At 40.5% G+C, this 21,553-nt stretch overlaps 2 protein-coding genes across 2 annotated transcripts in view; both read left to right on the forward strand.

Moving 5' to 3' along the window:
• cavin1b (caveolae associated protein 1b) overlaps positions 1-3,653 on the forward strand; it is a 32,337-nt gene extending 28,684 nt beyond the window's left edge. The window contains exon 3 of the mRNA XM_035997455.1: positions 2,441-3,653. Coding sequence (XP_035853348.1) covers positions 2,441-3,280 — 840 coding nt within the window. The 3' untranslated portion in view covers positions 3,281-3,653. The remainder of the gene's footprint in view (positions 1-2,440) is intronic.
• Positions 3,654-8,217: 4,564 nt separating this feature from the next.
• The window catches only part of LOC116067487 (signal transducer and activator of transcription 5B-like), a 44,891-nt gene continuing 31,555 nt past the window's right edge, over positions 8,218-21,553 (forward strand). Inside the window, exons 1-8 of the mRNA XM_031323944.2 lie at positions 8,218-8,400; positions 9,479-9,613; positions 14,147-14,303; positions 15,158-15,247; positions 15,678-15,855; positions 16,269-16,399; positions 20,910-21,061; positions 21,349-21,504. Coding sequence (XP_031179804.1) covers positions 9,486-9,613; positions 14,147-14,303; positions 15,158-15,247; positions 15,678-15,855; positions 16,269-16,399; positions 20,910-21,061; positions 21,349-21,504 — 992 coding nt within the window. The 5' untranslated portion in view covers positions 8,218-8,400; positions 9,479-9,485. The remainder of the gene's footprint in view (positions 8,401-9,478; positions 9,614-14,146; positions 14,304-15,157; positions 15,248-15,677; positions 15,856-16,268; positions 16,400-20,909; positions 21,062-21,348; positions 21,505-21,553) is intronic.

Consider the following 21,553-nt stretch of genomic DNA (forward strand, 5'->3'; position numbering starts at 1 on the left):
CACAGCTGTTCAGGAAAGCCAAGCTCCCTCATCCAAGGTCAAGTTTACCCAAGATACTGCAGTACAATACCTTCATAAAACCACCATTACACTGTAACACAACACAATAGACAGGACCCCCCCCCCAGCTCTCATACCTCCACCTTCCAGCCAACACTTTGGTGCTATCATCTTCCTGCAGAGCAGATGGTTTTCCAAGACTCTGAAGCATCATCCCACTTGTGCTATTACTCGATTCATACGACAGAAGAGAAGAATCTTCCCTTACCCCCCCCCCCCCCCTTCCCTGTGGTCCTTTGTTCTGGCTCTGCTGATTTTCCTGTTTTGAACATAGAAGCAGTGTAGAGGGAGAGGAAAAGACACTACGTACAACAAGTATTGGCCCTCATGCAGACATTCAGGAGCCCAATTGGATTGGAGGATTTGCTGTGATGGAAAGAGGAAGACCCCCTCCCATCACCCCTCCTTCCATTCCTTCATTAACAAGCTGGAGCATTGTATTTACGAGGTGAATGAGGCACATGAGAGAAAGGGAAAGAAAGGTTTCCTCATCTGCAACGCAAACAGGGAAAGGCAAGGAAAAAGGTTTATGGGAGATGGAAAAGCAAGAGGAATGGAGCGATAGACGATGTTAGAAGGAGAAGAGCATAAAGTGGTCCTGTGCAGCAATGCATTATCAGGCCTTCATACTTACTTGTGCTTTGTATACAGGGCTCTGTGCAGGAGGTGTAAAAACTGTGCTAAGCAAAGCTTTTATGTAACAAGACTAAACATCAACCAAAGCCAAACTAGTGGGCCCTGAAGGCTGCAGGATTCATTACACCCAGAATGATGGAACTGCTATTCTTAGAGCCTTGCATGTAGTGAGGCTACTTTGTCCTGATGAGGGTGCTAGAGGAAAGGTCATGGGGTCATTGAAATCAAAATTTGCATGGAAATCTTGTGTGAAAAGTGGCGCCCTGTGGTTGCTAGTAGTTAGCCAAAATGGAATGGGTCCATCTTTTGGGCAGTGGGAACCTGTTTCACGCCATTCTGCCAATTACATTTTGAGAAGAAGTAGACATTTTTAAAGGTGGCCCTATAGGGAAACATCAAGGAGTCACAAATCATTTTATCATAAAAGTATAAAAACTGTCCCATTTACAATATTACTTAACTAAATTACCCCTCATACCACAATGTCCTTTCTGTCTCATTTCTTTAGTCTACATACTATGGTCATATTTGTATGTATGTATGTATCTTTCTCTATCTCTTTCTCTTTCTTTCCCCCAACCGGTCACGTCAGATTGCCATCCACCAAGCACCAGGTTCTGTCCAAGGTTTCGGCCAGTTAAAAGGAAGTTTTTCTGTGAATTATAGTGTGGTCTAGACCAAGTCTATCTGTAAAGTGTCCCGAGATCACTTCAGTTATGATTTGACACTATAAAATAAATTGGAATTGAAATTGAAATTTGATTACTGGCCTGATAATCAGACTGATTTTGTTTCAGTTTATTCTATTAGCCTGATATCATGTTAGCTGATTTCTTCAATTTTCAGTCGAAACTGGAGTAGGAGTAAGTGTTGCTGGTAGCAGTTATTTAGTGTCTCTGTAATGAGGTAATATTCTGGATGAATACAAGATATGGGAGAATCAGAGAATGTGTCAGTCTGCAGAGAAAAACACGATTAAACCACAAAACTTTAATCCTACCTGATCCTGAAGTGAACATGGTGGACCTGTGTGTGTGTGTGTGTGTGTGTGTGTGTGTGTGTGTGTGTGTGTGTGTGTGTGTGTGTGTGTGAGTAGAAGGGTATGTGCAGCTTTGCACTCAAACTGTGACTTTGTTGCGTAACTCTTCAACACTTTGCTCATAGCTCCCACAACCACCCCCCCAACCTATTTCCATTTTAATGTTTCCATTCCTTTGTCTCTGAGACAGTTACATTTTTCTCTGTCATGTCTCCCTGGAGTCTTGTGTGAAAACTGGAGTCTTGTTACAGATTCCACTTGGTCTTGGCCCCTGCCAAACGTAATCAGCCACATCTCTAATGCCTCTATTGTTTAGCAAACCTATGGGATTCATGTTTCTCATCACAGTTAGCTTGTGTGTACCTGTGCACATAGAAAGAGAATGAAAAAATGCACAATTAAATATGCATATACATGCAAAATTATTAACTTTACAAGTTCATCAACTTAACACATACGTGCATTAATTATAGCATGTGCTAGCAGTTTCTCCATTTCTCTGTGACTTTCCACTTCAACCTTTTATAATATAATTTTTACATTTTGTGGCTAAAAAAATAGTATTATATTGAATAAATATGAATTGTATTTCTCTGTCTATACGTTCATTGACTATGTGTAAAACTTGAATTTCATCAAGGTTCACTTCTTGCTGGCTTCACTAAATCACATTAACATGAATTCTTTATGTTCTCTTCTCCACAGGATGAAGTGAAGGTTCCCTCAAAACTAAGCATCTCTAAATCCATGAAGGTTTCTGAGTCTGTGTCAGGAAGCAGAGGAGGCAGCCTGCTGGAGCTCAAGGAAGCTGTGGAAGAGGAGGAGAGAGGAGACGGAGAGAAGGCAGACAAACCCCATGTAGACCTCTCATCAGATGAAGAGGGGGTGGAGATCGAGGAGACCATTGAGGAGTCCCGCGCCGAGCGCATCAAGCGCAGCAGTCTGCAGCGCGTACAAACCCTGAAGACGGTCTTCTCAAAGGAGAAGATGGATAAGACCAGAGCAAAGACCAAAGAGAACCTGGAGAAGACAAAGCAGAAAACCAAGGAGAACCTGGAGAGGACAAGGCAGAAAACCAAGGATAATTTAGAGAAGACCAAGCAGAAGACCAGACAGAACCTGGAGAAGACGCGTCACAACATTGAGAAGAAGATGGGGAAGCTTGGAACACGGATGAGTGTCAACCCTGAGCACAAGCAGAAGATCCAGACATCCCGGGACAAGGTAAAGAAGGCCTTCACGCCAGACCATGTTGTTTACGCCCGGTCCAAGACGGCTGTGTACAAGGTGCCTCCCTTCACCTTCAAAGTCAGGAAAGTCCGCGAGGGCGCCATTGAGGTGGTCCAAGGCACAGAGATGGTGGAGGTGTCCCAGGATGCTGATCCCTTCAGTGGAGTGGATGATGAGGTTGAGGAGGGCGCAGTGGAGGTCGAGATGGAGATGATGAATGGAGGTGGAGATGAGGAAGAGGCTGAGGAGGATGAAGAGGACGACAGCCATGATGCTCTGCAGGAGAATGAAGACAGAGATAGAGACAGTGACTAGATAAAGAATAAGGAATTTGCCAAATTCCTAACATAATCCCTGAGGTTCTTTTGTAAAAATTGAATAATTGTGGGGATTGGGAAGATTGCTACAGAGCAATTATGGTTGATTACAACTTGGGTCTTATTTTTTGTTATCATTTTGACCATTATTCCTATCCATTATGATAACTTTGTACTCACAAGTCATTGCTGAGATCTGGGAACATTGCGTCATCGCTACAAGTTTGACGGGTCACTCATACGATCAGACAGGTGGTTAGCAAGCCATCATTTAGTCTAGATTATCTAATCCACTTTATTTGGAGGTAAAATTTAAAAGGGACCACCCAAACTGTCAGTGATAGTATTTCATCATACAGGGAAATAGTGTACAAGCACAACTAGGTTGAGTATTGTAGGTCAAAGTTGAACCAGGATGTTGGCAATGTTCACCTTTGTTTTCTCCTCCAAATAAGTTTGTTTCCATCCTGTCTGATAGCCGGACTGCTCGTGACTCTTAACTCATCAGACTACTTAACAGCAAGGTCGCCTATGGCTGGATTAGCAACTGGGCAGAGCAGGCAACAGCCCCAGAACTACACCGAGGTGTGTCAACTGATTTGTGCAAGTTTGCTTTAAACTTTGTTTAGGAATATACACTATTAACAAAGCTTTAGTGCATAACTTTTTTTATAATAATGAGCGTCTGTTACATTCAAGCCATTGCCAAATGAGTTGCTACAAAGCTAATTCAGACTATCAGCTCCACACAGCTCTCTCTGGATTTCTCAGTGTGACTATGTTCAGAAAATGGTGTTGTCCGGCGACTTTCGTGCGCAGAAAATCGAGTGAAGATAATGACCTCTTCTGAAGAGTCCATCATGTTTTTTAATCCTCCGTGTCCTCCTTGGCTACTAGCAACTGGGTGGAGGAGGGCTGGGGGTGGTGGGCGGTTACGAAAGGCTTGTGTCATGTGGATGCAACAACAGTGGTGTTGTCATTACTTAGAATTCCTCATGGGGGAGACAGTAGCCGTAGCCTACGGAAGTGGCTTGAAGTTTATACTTGTGCGTTGGTATGTTTGTTGATATCTTAGACATGTGTGTGTGTGTGTGTGTGTGTGTGTGTGTGTGTGGGGAGTGTGCGGTAAAGTGAGACAGTAATGGCGATTAGCTTCGGAGCGAGTAGTGACTCTAGAGTCATAGTGAGAGAAACAAAGTGTCTCCCCTGTTCTTTCTGACCACGGTGGGAAATCTGGAGCAGGAGAAGTTAACCCTCTCCTTGATTTCATGTTGTTTATGGAGAAGGAGAACAAGGAAATGCAACGCTACCAAGCCACGACCAAGCGACGTGCGTCGCCGCAACATGTAGTTAAATTTTTGGAGAGGTGCACGTCAGGCTACAGCATAGGGTCCAGCGTAGGTCCGTATCTCCACGTACCTACGTACTTAGCTACAGCGTAGATTTAACGCAGAAGCATAAATCATGCTTTATGGTGGGTCCTGCTTTATTGGCGAATCATGAGGCCCTGTCTTGAAGAGGGTCCCTATATACAAATGACTCACATGCAGTTTGAACGCTGTCGCTTGTAGTGAGGAATTATCACCTGTCCCTGCAGTTCCCTGTGGATCTATGCAAAGATTTTGCATCTTTCAGTTCATTGTTTAATGGCCAAAACATTACCAAAGAGCAAAGCTAGGGCCAGGTACAGTAATATTCTAGCGTAGAAAAACTGTACACATTGCACAGAGAGTGGGACCCTTAGCAGGTTAGCATTCCCAGATCTTCAGCCGTAAACTTGGTCAGGACAATGTTACTCTTACCAATAGGAATGATGGACAAAACTACAAAAAAAAGACCCAAGTTGTGAATTTTTTTAACAACTTAGGTTTTACTTTATTCAACTACAGGTTGTGTGCTTAAAAAATCTGAAAAGGCTTAATTTAAATGGCTTAATGAAAATCTTCCCATCTTTGCAATCACACTTCAAGGGTTGTGTAGAGTCTATTTGTGATTGGATAGTGTAGATGATCAAGAAATTTGAAAGAAGAAGAAAATGGGAAGAGGAAACTGAAAATAACTTTGTTGTTGGTTGGGGAAGGGTGGCGGGCCAAAAACTGACATGATCAAGAAATCATTAGGAGAGGATACCATCATTCCCAGTGTAAGAAAGTGTAATTTGTCAGCATTTCCTTTCCTGTTTCATGTTTTTTTTTTTATTAAAATCACAACCACTGACAACTAGTGGGATGATCTTATAAAAATAAATCATCTCCTGTCACTGAATTTTCAGTAGTATTAGTATAACATAAAGAAAATTATCTCATGGACTGTCAAATAGCAGATTCCCAAAGGCCAAATTTTTCAAAAACACAGTACATATTGGTGCTTAAAATGCATAAATTCCTTCTGTATTACAAACCGCACGCATAAGTATTCCTTCCACCCCTTTTTGTTGTTCAGCTGTTTAAATACTGAAGTGTTATGTTACTCTGCTAAATGTACTCATTTTTTAGAAGCACAGTGATTTGCTTTGTGATTTCTAGGTTTTGATGAACTCACATTTAGGTATTTGTGTATGATTTTGTATGTGACCACAATTTACGCTTGGCTGATGTCATCTTCTTTTCATTACTGACAGAATGTAGCTTAATAGTTGTAGTTTTAGCACACCTTGTTGCATGTAATACTCTTATGCAACATTTTACTGCCAAAGAATAACCATGAAAATGAAGGTCTGCAAAATCTGCAAAAAAAAGAAGAAGGCAGAAACAGCTCATCCATAGGTCCAATGCATTTCCCTCACTGATGGTATCCACTTTTATTATCTTCTCATAAAAATGTTCTTCTTAAAACGTGCTATGTGCTTTTCTAATATGTGTTTCATAAATGAACTGAGATAAGGACCAATACTTGCAGCAAGTCTCACAAACCTCTGGTAGAACCAGTTTAGATTCTTATCAACACTGTGTACTCTCGGGACCTGTCTATTCACAGGGCTAAGTTTCAAAACAAGACTGTGTGTGTGTGTGTGTGTGTGTGTGTGTGTGTGTGTGTGTGTTATTGCTGCAGTCTGACACTGACCCCTAGTGTCCAATCATCTCACTATACAGTAATTTCCTCTGCTCCAGATCAAATGTGTATTTCACCAGATCTCCAAGTGACAAATGACCATTTTGTTTAGATATTTCCCCACAGGTTTCCTCTATTGTCCACATTTATGTATTTGTAATAACATTTATAAATATGTTTTATATATTCATCACTACTGCTGGTATTGTATGAGTGAGAATTCATTCAAGAAAGAATTAATTAATTGATTTTTTTTAGCATTTCCGAGATACATTTCCATCCACCTATGCACTAATCCCGGTCAGGGTAGCGGCTAGAACCTATCCCAGCAAACTTTGCGCAGAATGGGGCGTACACCCTGGACAGTTCAGCAGTCTATCAAAGGGCTAATGCAGAGGCAGACACACGATGCATTTGTGAATTCAAATTTTTTTTTTTACATACCGTAACTGTTGCCAGAGTTTCCCACATTGCCACAGTATTTGTACTGACACAGTTTAGTTTCTAGCTTAGAAACATCACAGCTTTATTTGTGTTTTGTGTGTATATAATGTGAATCATTCATCATCATTTTGACTTTATACAGAGAGCCTCTTGCCTTCTGCTGCCTGCACTTCTTCTGCATTTAGAACAGCTTCTCGGGCCAAATCATTTCAATATTTGCACAGGTTTCACAGTGAGCAAAGAAAACATATTCTAGCTGTTTGATAATTGTGATAGATAATTCTTTCAGTGGTTGAATGCTCAGCCCTTCAAAGTGGATTAACAACGCCATGTCTGTTAGAGCAGTAACAACACACAGATGTGCTGCAATCAATGGAACATAAAATCTAGTTCACACTTCACTGTTTCCTTGCTTTTTTGTTGTTGATTACTGATTCCTGTTTAATGTTTCATTGCTTAACCACTAATGATTTCATTAATAAAAGCTATTTGGTTCACAGTTTCTGTTTTTATTGAATGTTAGCAGAAAAAGTGAAGGACTGGACACAAAAAAACCTTTTGATTACAAAATGTATTTACATTAGACCTGTATGATCTAATGTAATATGCTATGTGACTTTTAGTTTGGTTATTGTTGTTTTATTTAGTGTTTTTCTATTCAAACATATTTGTCAATCATGGGAAACTATAGTTATAGATCATGTTAAAGTCTAACAAGTAAGCTTAATGTCAGATGCACATAGAAACATTGTTACAATGCAGAGGTAGACCCATAGACTGTGTAGAACATGAAAAGGCAAAAAATTGTAGGGTCTGCTCACCGTTTTATTGCCTCACAATAATGTTTATGTATTGTCACTGTGAAATCATAGATCTTTATTTCCACAAGGACCACATCATATACATATCTTATTAAAATAATATCAATAAGTAACAGGTGCCCAGTCTTACAAGTAATTGTCTACAACCCAAGGCAACTGTGTATTCATCGACAATGAAATTATCATCAGCCACAGGTCAATTGGAAAGCAGAGCAATACAACATATCATATCATACATTATAGTCAGACAAACCCCACATTAATAAAAATAAAAAATTAAAATGATTTACAGATTTAAAATATAAAATAAGAACAATAATAATGTCGTTCTTCATTTCATTTATGTTATTATTATTATTATTATTATTATTATTATTTATAACTCCCCTAACCTGTTGCCTCGTTCTGATTTGATCAGAGCTGTTAGCAGGACTGTACAAAGCTAACTGAAGTTAGCATAAATACGACCGGAAATGTAGGGTGTTTGTAACTAAATCAAAAACGTAAAAATAATTATTGTGAGAAAACACCAACAAGCTTACCTTAACACGTTTTATTTATGTGTGGTATCTGATATTAGACATATAGTGGTTTAATAAGACTTTTATTTTGTTTCTTACATCGGAAGCTGTCATCCTTAACTTGACGCTGGTCAACAACAGCTGCACTGCAAGAAACCAGGCTGAAGTAGTTGGCGATGTGACGTGCACGTCAACCTACCTGTATGACGTTTGGAAAGTTGTGTGTGTGTGTGCGGTGCTGTCCGCTGCTCGTCCAGCAGTGTGCTGTCGTCTCTGAATAGGTGAGTGAAAGACCTAACTAATGTTAACTACTCATGGCGAATGAAAGTGAAGTGTTGGTCGAGCGCTGCAAGAGTTACTTCATCAGTGAGCTTTCCTACTATGCTAGTTAGTAGACTAGCTTACCTTCGCTAGCTAGCTAACATTACGCTGTCTGGTCCAACCAAAGTAACGTAACGTAAATTCACTACCTTCCCACTAAGCATGTTAATATCTTTTCAGCAATACTCAGAGATCGCCATTTGCAAGTTTGCTGCATATAATGGTTGCCAACGAGCCACTTTTAATGCACAGTAATGTTAGCAAGCTAAGCTATCTCCTAAACTTTTGGGAGAGCAATCTTCCTGCTACAGACCGATGGGTTCTGCCCTCTTGTGTAGCTGAGAATGTAACGTCAATCCCAAAACTTCACACAGGACTGTGTAACAAATTAACTACTCGCCTTGCGATTCTCCTTTTAATATACATTTAGCAATGTATTAGTCTTACAGTAAGACTCTTACTGCATCTTAGAAACTACTTCTTCTTTTAGGTCTGACACTAGCCAACACATTGCTTGTACTGAGGTGGACCATGGTGGTGCTCCTTGCACAGTTAATTACTGCAGTTGAGTTCATGAACATATTTTGATAACAGTAGTACTAATAGGTTTATGTTACATGTCTGGGCAAGTTTGTTTTTGTTATTGTATCAGTATGCAAATTGGAAGAAGAGGTTTCTAACAAATCAATTGTAGAAAGTGCACACTATTTGTGATGCAGGTGCAGTTTTTGAAGCATTTTGTCATAATTTTCTGTATTTTATCCGTTGCACTTTATCTAAAGTAACCTAAAGAGATTTTTTTTTGGTTATTTATTTATATTTACTGAATTCCTCTTTCTGGAAGAAATTCCTTTAAAACATTGTGATAACTTTGTCCTGCTCTCCATCTCCTTCCCCATCATCTTCTCTTTACTCTCCCTTACTCTGCTGTGCTAAATCTCCCTCTGGTCATCTTTCCTATTACTACTCTTCGCTGTTCCTTCCCCTCTCTTTCATCCTTTCCCTGGCTTCTTCTCCTGCTATCCTCCTGTTCCATAGAAGCACCATGGCAATGTGGATCCAGGCCCAGCAGCTGCAGGGTGAGGCCTTGCACCAGATGCAGGCGCTGTATGGCCAGCACTTCCCAATCGAGGTGCGACACTACCTGGCCCAGTGGATTGAATGCCAGCTCTGGTATGCAGTAGACTTTTATCTTTATTTCTATTCTGATTTCTTTTTAATGGCAATAACAATCTGATTGATTGAGATGGAAGCTACATTTGGCTGGATTTTCTTGGTAATATACATTTTAGGGCTGTCAATCAATTAACATGTTTAATTGCAATTAATCACATGAGAGCCTTATTAATCGCAAATTAATCACATTTTTTAATCTGATCTAAATGTACTTTAAAAGGGATATTTTTCAGGTTTTTAATGCTCAAGTAGTATTTGAGACTCAACATACTCCGGTGGTAACTCAGTTCATCAACAGTACATCCAAATGACTTTCGCCTTGTGGAGAGAACCATCTTATCCATTTCTGATCAAGGAGCTTTGTTTCTGCTAGCCATCCACTCCTGTTCATGGACGTATTACAGTAACCTGCTTCCGTTCTGTCTGCAGACAGCCCCGTCACCTCCCTCCCCCAACCCTACTGTCAGTGCTGCTGCGCAGTAGGACACAGGGGGAGAGAGCAGCGTTGTTTAGGGCCCTATTTTAGCGATCTAACCGCACGGCGTGAAGTGCTTGGCTCAGGTGCGTTTAGGGCATGTACGAATCCAATTTGCTAGTTTAACGGCAGAAAAAAGGGTCCGTGCGCCAGGCGCATGGTTCAAAAGGGTTGTACTTAGTGTCTTCATTAATCAGAGGTGTGTTTTGGGCGAACTTGCAAAAAGCCAATCAGAGATCATCTCCCATTCCCTTTAAAAGCCAGGCATGTTTAGACCATTGCTATTATGATGGAGGATTTGCTGAACAGGAAGGAGAGATGTTCAGGAGAAGAAACTGATCTGCTCCTGCGTGAAGTGAAAGCGCGCTAGCAGATCATATCATTAGGGCTGCAGCTATCGATTATTTTAGTAATCGAGTATTCAACCGATTATTCCATCGATTAATCGAGTAATCGGATAAGAAATACTTTTGTTTTATTGAAGAGCAATAATATACAATAGTTTGGTTTAATTTTCCGAAAAAGCAACATTTTTATTGCCTACATTGTTTACAATATCATCTCTCCAAAAACTAAACACATTAAGTGCATTGAAGTGCCATATTACATTGTTTTTAAAGAAAACATTTTCTGAAATTCAATAACAACCTCAAACTAAGGCATACATTAAACATGCAATAATACATAAACATTACCTTAAGTTTCAACCTGAGACTGATCTGTATATAGGCCTATATGTAAGTATTAGTTATACTCAACCTATTTTCATTTATATATTTGATTACAGTGCTACACAGCTCTGTCACACTTCTGCTAGTAGATCGTTGATCAGCTGTTTCTCCGTGAAGAGAGAGAGGGAGAGAAAATGGTGCGCAACAGTCAGCTGTTTTTCCGGCTCTTTAGATCAGATTGTGGTCACCACTACGTATTTTCTTGTCTTTGATTTTGGTAGTTGTTGTGTTTGGTGTAGTTTCATCGTCCATACGACTCTGTGATTTACTTTTGTCGGCTCCTCTTTGTGGAATGGATGATTAAGTCAGACTGTATGTTTTCTGTTGAGATGCTGAAGCATTGACGTCGTGCCATCGTTGTGGTAAACTAGTTCCATTTTGCAGTAGACACACTGTACAGAGTTTTCGTTTTAATTATGTTTGAACTGATTCCAAACTTTGGACACTTTCTGTCGTTTTCTCCAGCCTGTCTCTTCTCTTAGCTCCTTACGCTCTTTCTTCATTTTGTAATCATCATCATGGCATGTGTCGCCAGCAGCGTCAGCCTGGTGTGCGACAGTAATAATCCTCCGTGCGGAAACACCGTGAGCGATACAACGTTGGTAACATTAATTAAACAAAGCTTCGAGGCCAATCATTTTGCATCGAGGATTTTTAGTAATCAAATTATTCGAGTTACTCGAGGAATCGTTTTAGCCCTACATATCATAATACTATTTCACATTGTAATATTTTTATTTTTAATCCTTTGCATGTGTGTGTGTGCTGCTGTGCGTCCCTGTGTATGTAACAAGCATAGTGTGCGCGCGCTGTGCACGAGCCTAGGAGCATTTTACTAATTTGCTGTTAAAATAACAATGAAATGCTGCGTTATTGACTTTAGACCAGGTTTTTCTTGGTCAATTGTGCGATCACTTCCCGCTGCCTCAAGATAGCAATACTGACAACTGTGTCGGTCTTAAACTAAGATAATTGCGTTGGGCTTTGTGCTGCGCCGGGTGCAGGATAGGACCCAAGTGTTTAATAACCGAGGATATGTGAACTCTATGCATGGGAATGAATTACAATATAAATATATTTGAATATATTTATAAGTCGCTAAGAGGGTCTGGAAAGTTGCCACAACGTTTCTGCTGCAGCTTCCTGATTTCCCAAACTACGGAGCGAAATCACAGAATGTGCGTGTGTTAATCGCACGTAAACAAAAAACAAAGTTTTACTGGAAAAGGCAGCTGCAGACTGTTGTATGTCCTGGTGTTGGAATCCTCTACAGTGAAATACAGTCACACTTGAGCATTTTAACCATGTTCAGTGTTTCCCACAGAAAATTTGTTAGTTAAGGTGGTAGGGTTGGAATCTGACCGGGGGGTAATAAGTATTACATCAATAATTCAACATACATTCAATAATAATTTATAATTAATAAATAACCAGCTTTTCAAAAATGTGCAATTTTAAGCTCATTAAACTATTAAAAAAAAAAAAAAAACACAGCTCTGAGATAACAGAGCTCAGCCCATAGCTTCACTCACTCAAAGCAGGTAATGTGCGTGAAATAAAAACAGGACACGTCATTTCACTGTGTGTAGTGTTAACTACGCTAACTAACCGTGAGTTGTGAACCGCGTGTAGTGATTAAAAAATACACCACCCGACAAGGCTGCAAGCAGCAATACTGACAATCCTTTTATAACTGCATTTTGTGTCACGATTGTGAGAATTTACACAATAAAGTTACCGGGAACCAAGCAGTCTGCTCGTTTACGGCACACACTCCAAACGGGCACTGCACTAGATCAATTCAAATTGACTAGAAATTTCAGTTGACTAAACTACACTCAGTTAGCTAACATTAAAGTATGTACCATGCAGTATTTCACTAAAAACAATTTATAGACTAAAACAAAAATTAATCCATCTCAGTTGTCACTCTTGACCCACTAGATTCTATGGTGGTGTCTGTATCAGCAGAGAGCCTTCCCTCTGCCTGTATTCTTTTCATTTTGGTTAGTGCGGTACACTTGGGCATCTCATATGTTTAACTGACACAGACACACACAAACATACAGGATGAGAAACCTACAGCATAAAGCTCATAATGTGGCACCTTCAAGCAGAGGTGTGGCTGTGTTTATTTGTGCTTTGGAACACACCATGCCGTTTTAATTTCTCTGATTCATCTGCTTTGTACAGCGCTCCCTCTCTTCATGAACTCTCTCAGTCGCTTGACCAGCACTGCATTCTCTTCCTGGCTCTGAGCCAGGGAAGGAGGGGCGGGGCCAACTTTGAACACTGTTTTTACAAACCGTAAAGCGATATTCACTACTATGCAGTTTAACAGTCTATGTACAGTATATGAAACTATTTTAGAGAGGTGTTGATTTGACTGTATGAGCACTTTGGAGGATGTAGTTTGGGGTGCTGTTGAACCTTATTGCATTATACAGAGATGTGTTTCTGTTATTTAGCCTACCCTCATTGATATAAATGAGGTGGTGGACTGTTGTATTAAACCCCATTAGTTTAAGCTAGGGTGTAGCTAATAAAATGGCAACCAATTGTATATATATTAAATTGTTCTAGGTGACCTTGTCTGTCTATCCTTTCACAACTTAAATCTTATTTTCATGGTTTTGGCCATCATTTCGATCAGTTATAATAATGTACTCACAAACTAGTAGCTGCATTTCATGGCAACATTAGTTAAAAGAAGTCTGAAAGGGCAAGGAACAGGTTATTCTTTCATTATTATTATTCTAAAATCGTGTTTCTTGTGATTTGAAAATTGCACTCTTGCAAACTGTGATTTTGATTTAAAAATGATGAATTGTTACAACTCTGGGTGAACAGTTTAACCACTGTTCTAAATCAGTGCTCAAAATACAGCACATTAAACTGCAGGCATAAAAGCACACCAACAGCACTTACATTACTAACACTCACGAGAAACTAATGCTTTTATGTGCTTCTGTCTTTTTACTAGCTGAACTATCTTACTAAACCTGGTGATACTCTTATGTTTCATTCTTTTGTGTTTGTAATGTAATTAGTTCTTTCACCTGACTATTTTCACCATGTTTTTGTAAAGCACTTTGTAACCTTGTTAACAAAAGTGCAATATAAGTAAAGTTTATTGTTATCCATTATTCATTTGTTTTATTTCATGTTTAATAGTCAAAGTTGATGAGATTTGTGATGGAGATTTATGTAAATGATTTACCCCTGTGACAGCCAAAGTGGCCATCAACAGCTAGTCTTAATGAAGCAGCACTAAGCTTCCCATTGGCTTTGGATTGGTTCAACATGTGATCATGCCTTTCCCAGGGATTCAGTGGAGTTGGACAACCAAGCAGAGGAAGCCAAAGCTAAGCGTCTGCTGGACAACCTGGTGGCCGAGCTGCAGAAGAAAGCCCAGCTACAGGGAGGAGAGGACGGCTTTCTGCTGAAGATCAAGCTGGGCCACTACGCCAACCAGCTCAAGGTATCAGTCAGCTACTGTAAGACGAGGGAAAACAAGTCTAGCCTGAATCCTTCTTTTACCAGCCAGTCGAACATAATGAAACAATTTGGTGCTAACATGAAGCAGGTCTCCTTTCTTAGCTGTAGTAATACTCTGCCACCTCAAACCAACCTTTCCTGGGGTTTTATCCTGTGGCATTCACTCATGTATTTTGGCAATCAGGGCAACACAAACATTCTAAAATGAGTCTGTGTATTATTATTATTATTATTAGTAGTAGTAGTAGTAGTATTAATATGAGCCATACTGTGCAAACAATTTAAAAAGTCACAAAGAGCTGTATCAGTAAATGATTTAATGGCATGTGTGTGGCGAGCCAGAAGACTGTATGTATGATGCATGTGCTTTATGGGCCCTGAGATGGAGGCCTAAAAAATCGTCTTGGAACACAGTATCCCAAAGCATCCACTGTGTGATGTTTTGAGGTTGTTTGTAGGAGAATGAAAAGATGAACATTTTGACCGAAAACCAACATTATGAATAACTCACGGCCTAATTAAAGTCATGTTGGAATGTCCAGTAAAATCATTTCTTCAGACCAGCTGTCATTTGTAGCCTACCCCTGTGCTAGTGGGAGCCTGAAAATTAAAAACCAACATGTAGGGCTACTCAAACATGACAAAAAATAACAGATCTAAATTCAATTTAATACAATAAGAAATCTGAAGCACTGGTTCAATTACAATTAATTTTTTTTAAACACAGTATATTCATATTTGGACATACACTCTCTGGTATAGTTTAATAACCTTAAGTAAACTTTACATTTAGCTAATTTTAGTGTGTGTGTGTGTGTGTGTGTGTGTGTTTTGCAGAGCACTTATGACCGCTGTCCTTTGGAGCTGGTGCGCTGCATTAAACACATCCTGCACTCGGAGCAGAGGCTGGTTCAAGAAGCTACAAATGTAAGTGTTAAAGGGTTGATGTCTGTCATCATTTACAGGAATCCTTTGAAACCAGTGAACATTGCCCCAGGTGTGGCTGGGTTAAGATTTACGTGTCTGAAAGAGGATGGAAAAATGATGTTGGCCACTATCCACAAACAATAAATTACACGTATTAGTAAAGTTGGGTGACTTCCAGTTTTACGGGTCCAGTCTGCAAGCTTAAACCGGTTGGAATTTATGCTAACCGGCTAATTCAGGAGCAGCTGCTACTTTACTTTTTTTTTTTTTGTAGTCTGGTATGATGTCTGGCTTAATATCAAACCGGTTTGAACAGCGACCCAACCCTATGAATGATAATGACAGAACCAAACTGAAGGTACGAAAACAAAAAAACGGTAACAAGCAAGCAACATCTGTAACTTAAAAAAAAAAAATGTTTTGTGTGTAGGCCAGCACTAGTAGTGGGGTGCAGGCCATGGACAGCCTGTCACAGCGACACCAGCAGATCAACCAGGCCTTTGAGGAGCTCCGTCTGGCCACCCAGGAGACTGAGAATGAACTGAGAAAGCTGCAGCATAGCCAGGAGTACTTCATCATCCAGTACCAGGAGAACCTGCGCATCCAGGGTGAGGATGAAGGACGCATTGACAGACACAAAGACATGAGACATGCTGAGACTTACAAAGTCACAAACAGATCTAAATGATACAGACAAAGGCACACAGTTACACTCCCTATATTAATGTTTTGGATTTTATTTAGTGCACCTGATGACTTAAATAAGTGGTGCCAAAGGGGGACCTCTGGCTCACCTGGTAGAGCATGCGTCCCATGTAGGCTGAGTCCTTGGCAGCGTCCCGGATTAGAATCTGACTTGATGACTGATTTAACCCTTACCATCGGCTGTTCGACTCATATGTTTGTAGAAAACAACCTGCAGTTGGGCAGGTCAAATGTTTCCTTCTTTACCCAGAAGTGAATAGTGTTTTTGTGGTAGCTGGGGTTTGTAATGTCCTGCCTCTCTTCCTGCTTTTTCTAGCCCAGTTGAGCAGCCTGTCTTCCCTGCCTCCAGCTGAGCGCACCCAGCGGGAGACCACCCTACAGACCAAGAGGGCCACTGTGGAGGCCTGGCTCACCAGAGAGGCCAGCACCCTCCAGAAATACAGGCTTGTATGAGGAAAACACACACACACACACACACACACACACACACACACACACACACACACACACACACACACACACACACACACACACACACACACACACACACACACACACACACACAGGGGTACAGTGTTGTTATGGGTGGACATTTTTTTGTCACTGGCTGGTAAATGTTTGTACCAAAATAGTCATGTGTTGCAGCCAGAGACTTAGAGATTTATTTGCTTGGACTAATTTGAGTTGAAACTGTTACTGAAACTAACACATGACTACAAGGCAAAAAAGCGGCAAAAATAAAGTGGTACCAGGAGAATTATTCATCGCCAGAGAAAACCATGGCAATAGGAAAGGATTTGCCTATTTTTACTGCCTATTGTACTCGCTGTAATAAAAGGTGTTGTTTGATATGTAACCAATGATCTACCTCTATCTTTTCTCCACACATACTCTCACTCAAACAGGCAAATTTAGACCGGCCGGCTGGACCAAAGCTTAATAAAGTTAAATCATTGAAGACAGGGATGATTATGCAGTATCAACACCTTGGTAATAAAGATACCTGAATACTGACTAAATAAAAGCAAGGCAAGTGTTAAATTGTTGCTCAGTTGAACTAGTTGAGTGAAGGATCGCATTATGAACGGATGTTTTTTAGAACTTATAAAATGGTTATTTCACTGTGACAGCACCGTAACAAAAAAAAGATGATGTGCAAAAACTGTACATTTGGAACAACTACTGACATTTAAATAACATGTAATAATATAGTCTGGAGCCAGGAAGATGGTGATGGCCTTGCAGACTTGTCAATGATGACGGAAACCACTTGTCGGGATAGTCCAAATATCTTCCCTATTTTCCGTCTTCACTGAGATAATATAACATGGATGCTATTTTTATTAGTATATTCACAGGCGCCCTCATTTGTGTTGTCTCCTCCCACACGCGGACGTATGTAGTCTTTCGCTGAGGTTGATCAGGGCCGATCTGGACATTTGAAAGTTCTCGCCATTCCTCAGGAACCACAACTTCATTGATAAAATAATCCCAGCAGGCACTGGATCTCCCTGACCTCACCCAAAACCGGCTCTCCACACATAAGGCCGTCGGACACGATAATATTCGAAAATCATTTGAATAATAGCTTGCCTCTGCGCATGTAGGCAGTAGTAGCATTATTAAATGCAGAATTTAACTGCACAACAGCTGCTAGCATTGACAACAAGGTCAGAAGCACCTGTAATTCGTTATCCATGTTGAAATAGCCAGTCCAGGCTGTAGCTTGTTTTTTCCGAGCGGGATCACGTGACGGGTGTGACGAATCCGGAAAAGACACGTCATGACTGACCAGACCCAATCAGGAGCCGAATGTTGGCATCGGCGTTTCCAAAGGTCTCGGTTTATGCTTCTCCAAACTACAACGCAACCCCAGAGATTTAAAAAAGAAAGAAAAGGGGTTAGCAAATGTCTCCCTTTTAGTGGACCAGAAACACCAGAAGTGTGTGCGCGAGGTGTAAGCGTAGCAAAAGATATTACACAACCAAGTATTGTGGCTAGTGTTGTTTTTGGCGGCCTGTTTTAATTTTAATTTTAGTCTAGTCTTTGTGTCAAGCTGTCATTTTAGTTTTTATTAGTTTTAGTCACGTTCATACTAGGGCTGAACGATTTTTGAAAATAATCTAATTGCGATTTTTTTCCCAAATATTGCGATTGCGATTCGATTATTTTTTTAAGCTCTTTGTCTTCTGTATTATTCAAGAATAATAATATAATAATTTATAGTATGAACACACAATTACACAATAGACAGTTAAATAAGTAAAAATATAGTATATATCCACACACACACACAAAAACTCATTTTTTACAGTGCACAGAGAGGAGCTGCCTCCAGCCCCTCCCCCTCGTGAAGTTGCGTGCTGCTGTGTGCACTTGTTCAGAGAGGCTATCGTTGCGTTAGCTAGCTGCTGGTGTTCTTGCCGTGGGATTAATTGTACTAATAAAACTGTTGAAACCCCGCGGCCACGCTGCTGTGAAAGCTCCCCGAACATCATTTATCAGAGTCTGGTTGTTACCCCTCTCAGTGGCAGCTCCTCCACTCCATATCTTTATAACGGAGCTAACCGGAGCTAACCACTAATCAGAGCTAATTGTTGCCAACCGAGCCTTGAGTTCTGTGTGCCTGTATCCATTAACTGCATGTATAGACTCAAGCCCGAATAAAACCCTTTATTTTATTAAAATGGCTGTAAAAGTTTTAAACTACAACTCAGAGTTGTTTGAATGACAGAAATCTGCTCAAGGTACGATGTAGCGTTAGCGTGCTAGTTGATGCTTTCTCTGCGGAGTGTAGACTGATTTGCTCTCGCGAGTCATGTGACCAAATCGCAGCCTTTGCGATTAGGAAATCGCGTTTTAACATATTGCGATATTATCGCAAATGCAATTAATCGTTCAGCCCTAGTTCATACTCTTTTTAGTCTAGTCAAGTTTCAGTCGACTGAAAGTCTGAGCATTTTAGTCTTATTTTAGTCAGAAGTATCCATGACTATTTTAGTCTAGTTTTAGTCGACGAAAACTGATGACATTTAGTAAAGTGTTAGTCAACGAAAATTGTATTTTAGTCTCTTTTTAGTAATGCAATTCTATTTAATCCAGTCAATATAGTACCTAGTAGTATAGACAAAACCAAAATGTTGGCCAACAAGGGATGCTTAGTAACTAAGAACCCACACACACTCTCACACAAACAAACAAATATACGGACCTGTTTTTATGTATTAGTGTAGTACACACTACACTAAATATCAAATGTAAATATATAATTAATACATCTCTGTAGTGCAGACTCTGTACTACACACTACACTAAATATTACATTTAAATAATTAATAAATAACAGCTTTTCAAAATAACAGTTGCAATGTGCAACTTTAAGCTCATTAAACTATTTTCAAAAAAAGTGCTGTAACAGTTTCACTGGCATTGCTCCCATTATCCTCCATGACACGCTCTCTTCCACTTTGCCCGACAACTCTTCTCCAAAACTGCGCTGAGATAACAGAGCTCAGCCCACAGCTTCACTCACTCCAGCAGATAGTATGCCTGAAATAAAAACAGGACACGTCATTTCACTGTGTGTAACTACGCTAACCGTGTATTGTGAACCGCGTGTAGTGATTAAAAAAAAACAAACAGCTGTGTCTCAAAGACCTGGCAACAGCCAGCACGTAGAGGTGATGGATAGTTCCAGTCACTTCGTCATGTATTCACTTCGTTGAAACAAGAGAAGAAAGCCTCACTGATGTGAAGAACAGGACAGAGATACATATATGTTCTCTGCCCACCGTATGCCAACGCTCCGGTAAGTCCACTCACCCAGTCTCTGCCCGGGCATGCCCCAGCTGACCACATTTGTTGACAAACTCCGACGCACACGCGACGGTGAAATGGCGATTGTTCTCATGGACACACACGCGATATCAACTGGCTAGTTATCCTCCAGACAGCGACGGACGTCTCTTTTTCTTTCTCTCATTTCGGCCGTGGCGCGCGTGCCCGCTAGCGATGTGAAGCGCGTCCGCGCTATTGTCCGAGATGCACTTGACGGCCTTTTGTGCAGCGGACTTGACGACCTAGTTAAGGCGGTAGGGTTCCCCAGCTTAGGCGGCCGCCCAAGCTGCAAAGTGCTGCGGGAAACCCTGACGTAAGGCTCAGACGGCGTCACCAAACTGTTGGCTTGTGCACTGTTCAGAAACTGAATAGGCTACTAAACACTAATACTGAAGCAATAATATAACAACTTTTATGTTATGTTATGTAATATTGCATTATACATTTAATTATAGTCCTCGTCGCATGACCAGCATTTACGTTGCGTCTTGTCTCGTTTTCGTCACGTGATAAAGGTTCGTTGAAGACGATATTTAGTCATAATTTTTGTTGATGAAAACAACACTAATCGTGGCTGTGGCCTAAATCTTTTTTTTTTTTACAGAACTAATCTTCTCAAAGGTGTTTAAAAGTCTACCAGCATTGAATTTTCGTAACCTATTCACTGGTCACTGGTCTTTTGTTGAGCTGGTGACATTTGGCTGTTTGACTAATCCTATCTCACATATCAGCCTTCCCCTTGCTAGATGAGTGCACTCTTGGAGTTCAAAAAGTGTCTTTAACCAATATTCCAATTCCAGCAGAAGAACACACTTTCATTTGCGCTTCATTACTTTCCAGACATGTGCAACATGTGTCAAAAAAGCCTGCACAATTTTGGAGCAGGCATAGTAAGTAGATATCCCCTTTTTGAGCTTTAATAAATCAGTTTCCACAGCTCAACAGTAAACACAGTAGCATGTAAATGTGGATTTTACAGTAATTGAGTTACTACAGTGTATGTAAACATGATGTCCAATATCTTGCTAAGCTCATTTCTCCCTGTGTTTCTTTTTTGTATGTTAATATACTGTCACATATGCAAATATTTCTCAGCATAAGGCTGGTGGTGTGTTTGCAGGACCTGTCAGAGCAACACCAGAAGACCCTGTCCCTACTGAGGAAGCAGCAGACTCTGATCCTGGATGAGGAACTCATCCAATGGAAGAGAAGGCAGCAGCTGGCTGGCAACGGGGGTCCTCATGAGGGGGGGCTGGATGTCCTCCAGTCTTGGTATATACTGGACTAATACAATTATTTTAATTGGCATATTATATTATAGGGTGGAGATTTTATTAAATGGTTTTCACCTACTAAGCAAATATAGAATGTTTTGTCATGTAGAGGAAAGTTTGAATTGTTTTCTTTCACTTGAGGACTATAAAACATTATAATTCACATACATCTATAAAAATCATAAATATATAAACAGGATGTGTATGCACTCACATAGAGGAACTTCTCTTCCCTTTTATTTCCACACTGTGGTGGTATCTCCACCTCCTGTCCCTGTCTGCCAGGTGTGAGAAGCTGGCTGACCTGATCTGGCAGAACCGGCAGCAGATCCGACGCTGTGAACATCTAACCCAGCAGCTTCCTCTGCCGGGTCCAATGGAAGAGCTGCTGAGCAAACTTAACGCTGACATCACTGATATCATCTCCGCCCTAGTTACCAGGTGAGAAATGTGTGGATGTTGTCAACAGTGCCTGTGGGCTGGCAGATAA

Source organism: Sander lucioperca, chromosome 22 (genome assembly GCF_008315115.2).
Source record: "Sander lucioperca isolate FBNREF2018 chromosome 22, SLUC_FBN_1.2, whole genome shotgun sequence".
In the NCBI taxonomy this organism is placed as follows: domain Eukaryota; kingdom Metazoa; phylum Chordata; class Actinopteri; order Perciformes; family Percidae; genus Sander; species Sander lucioperca.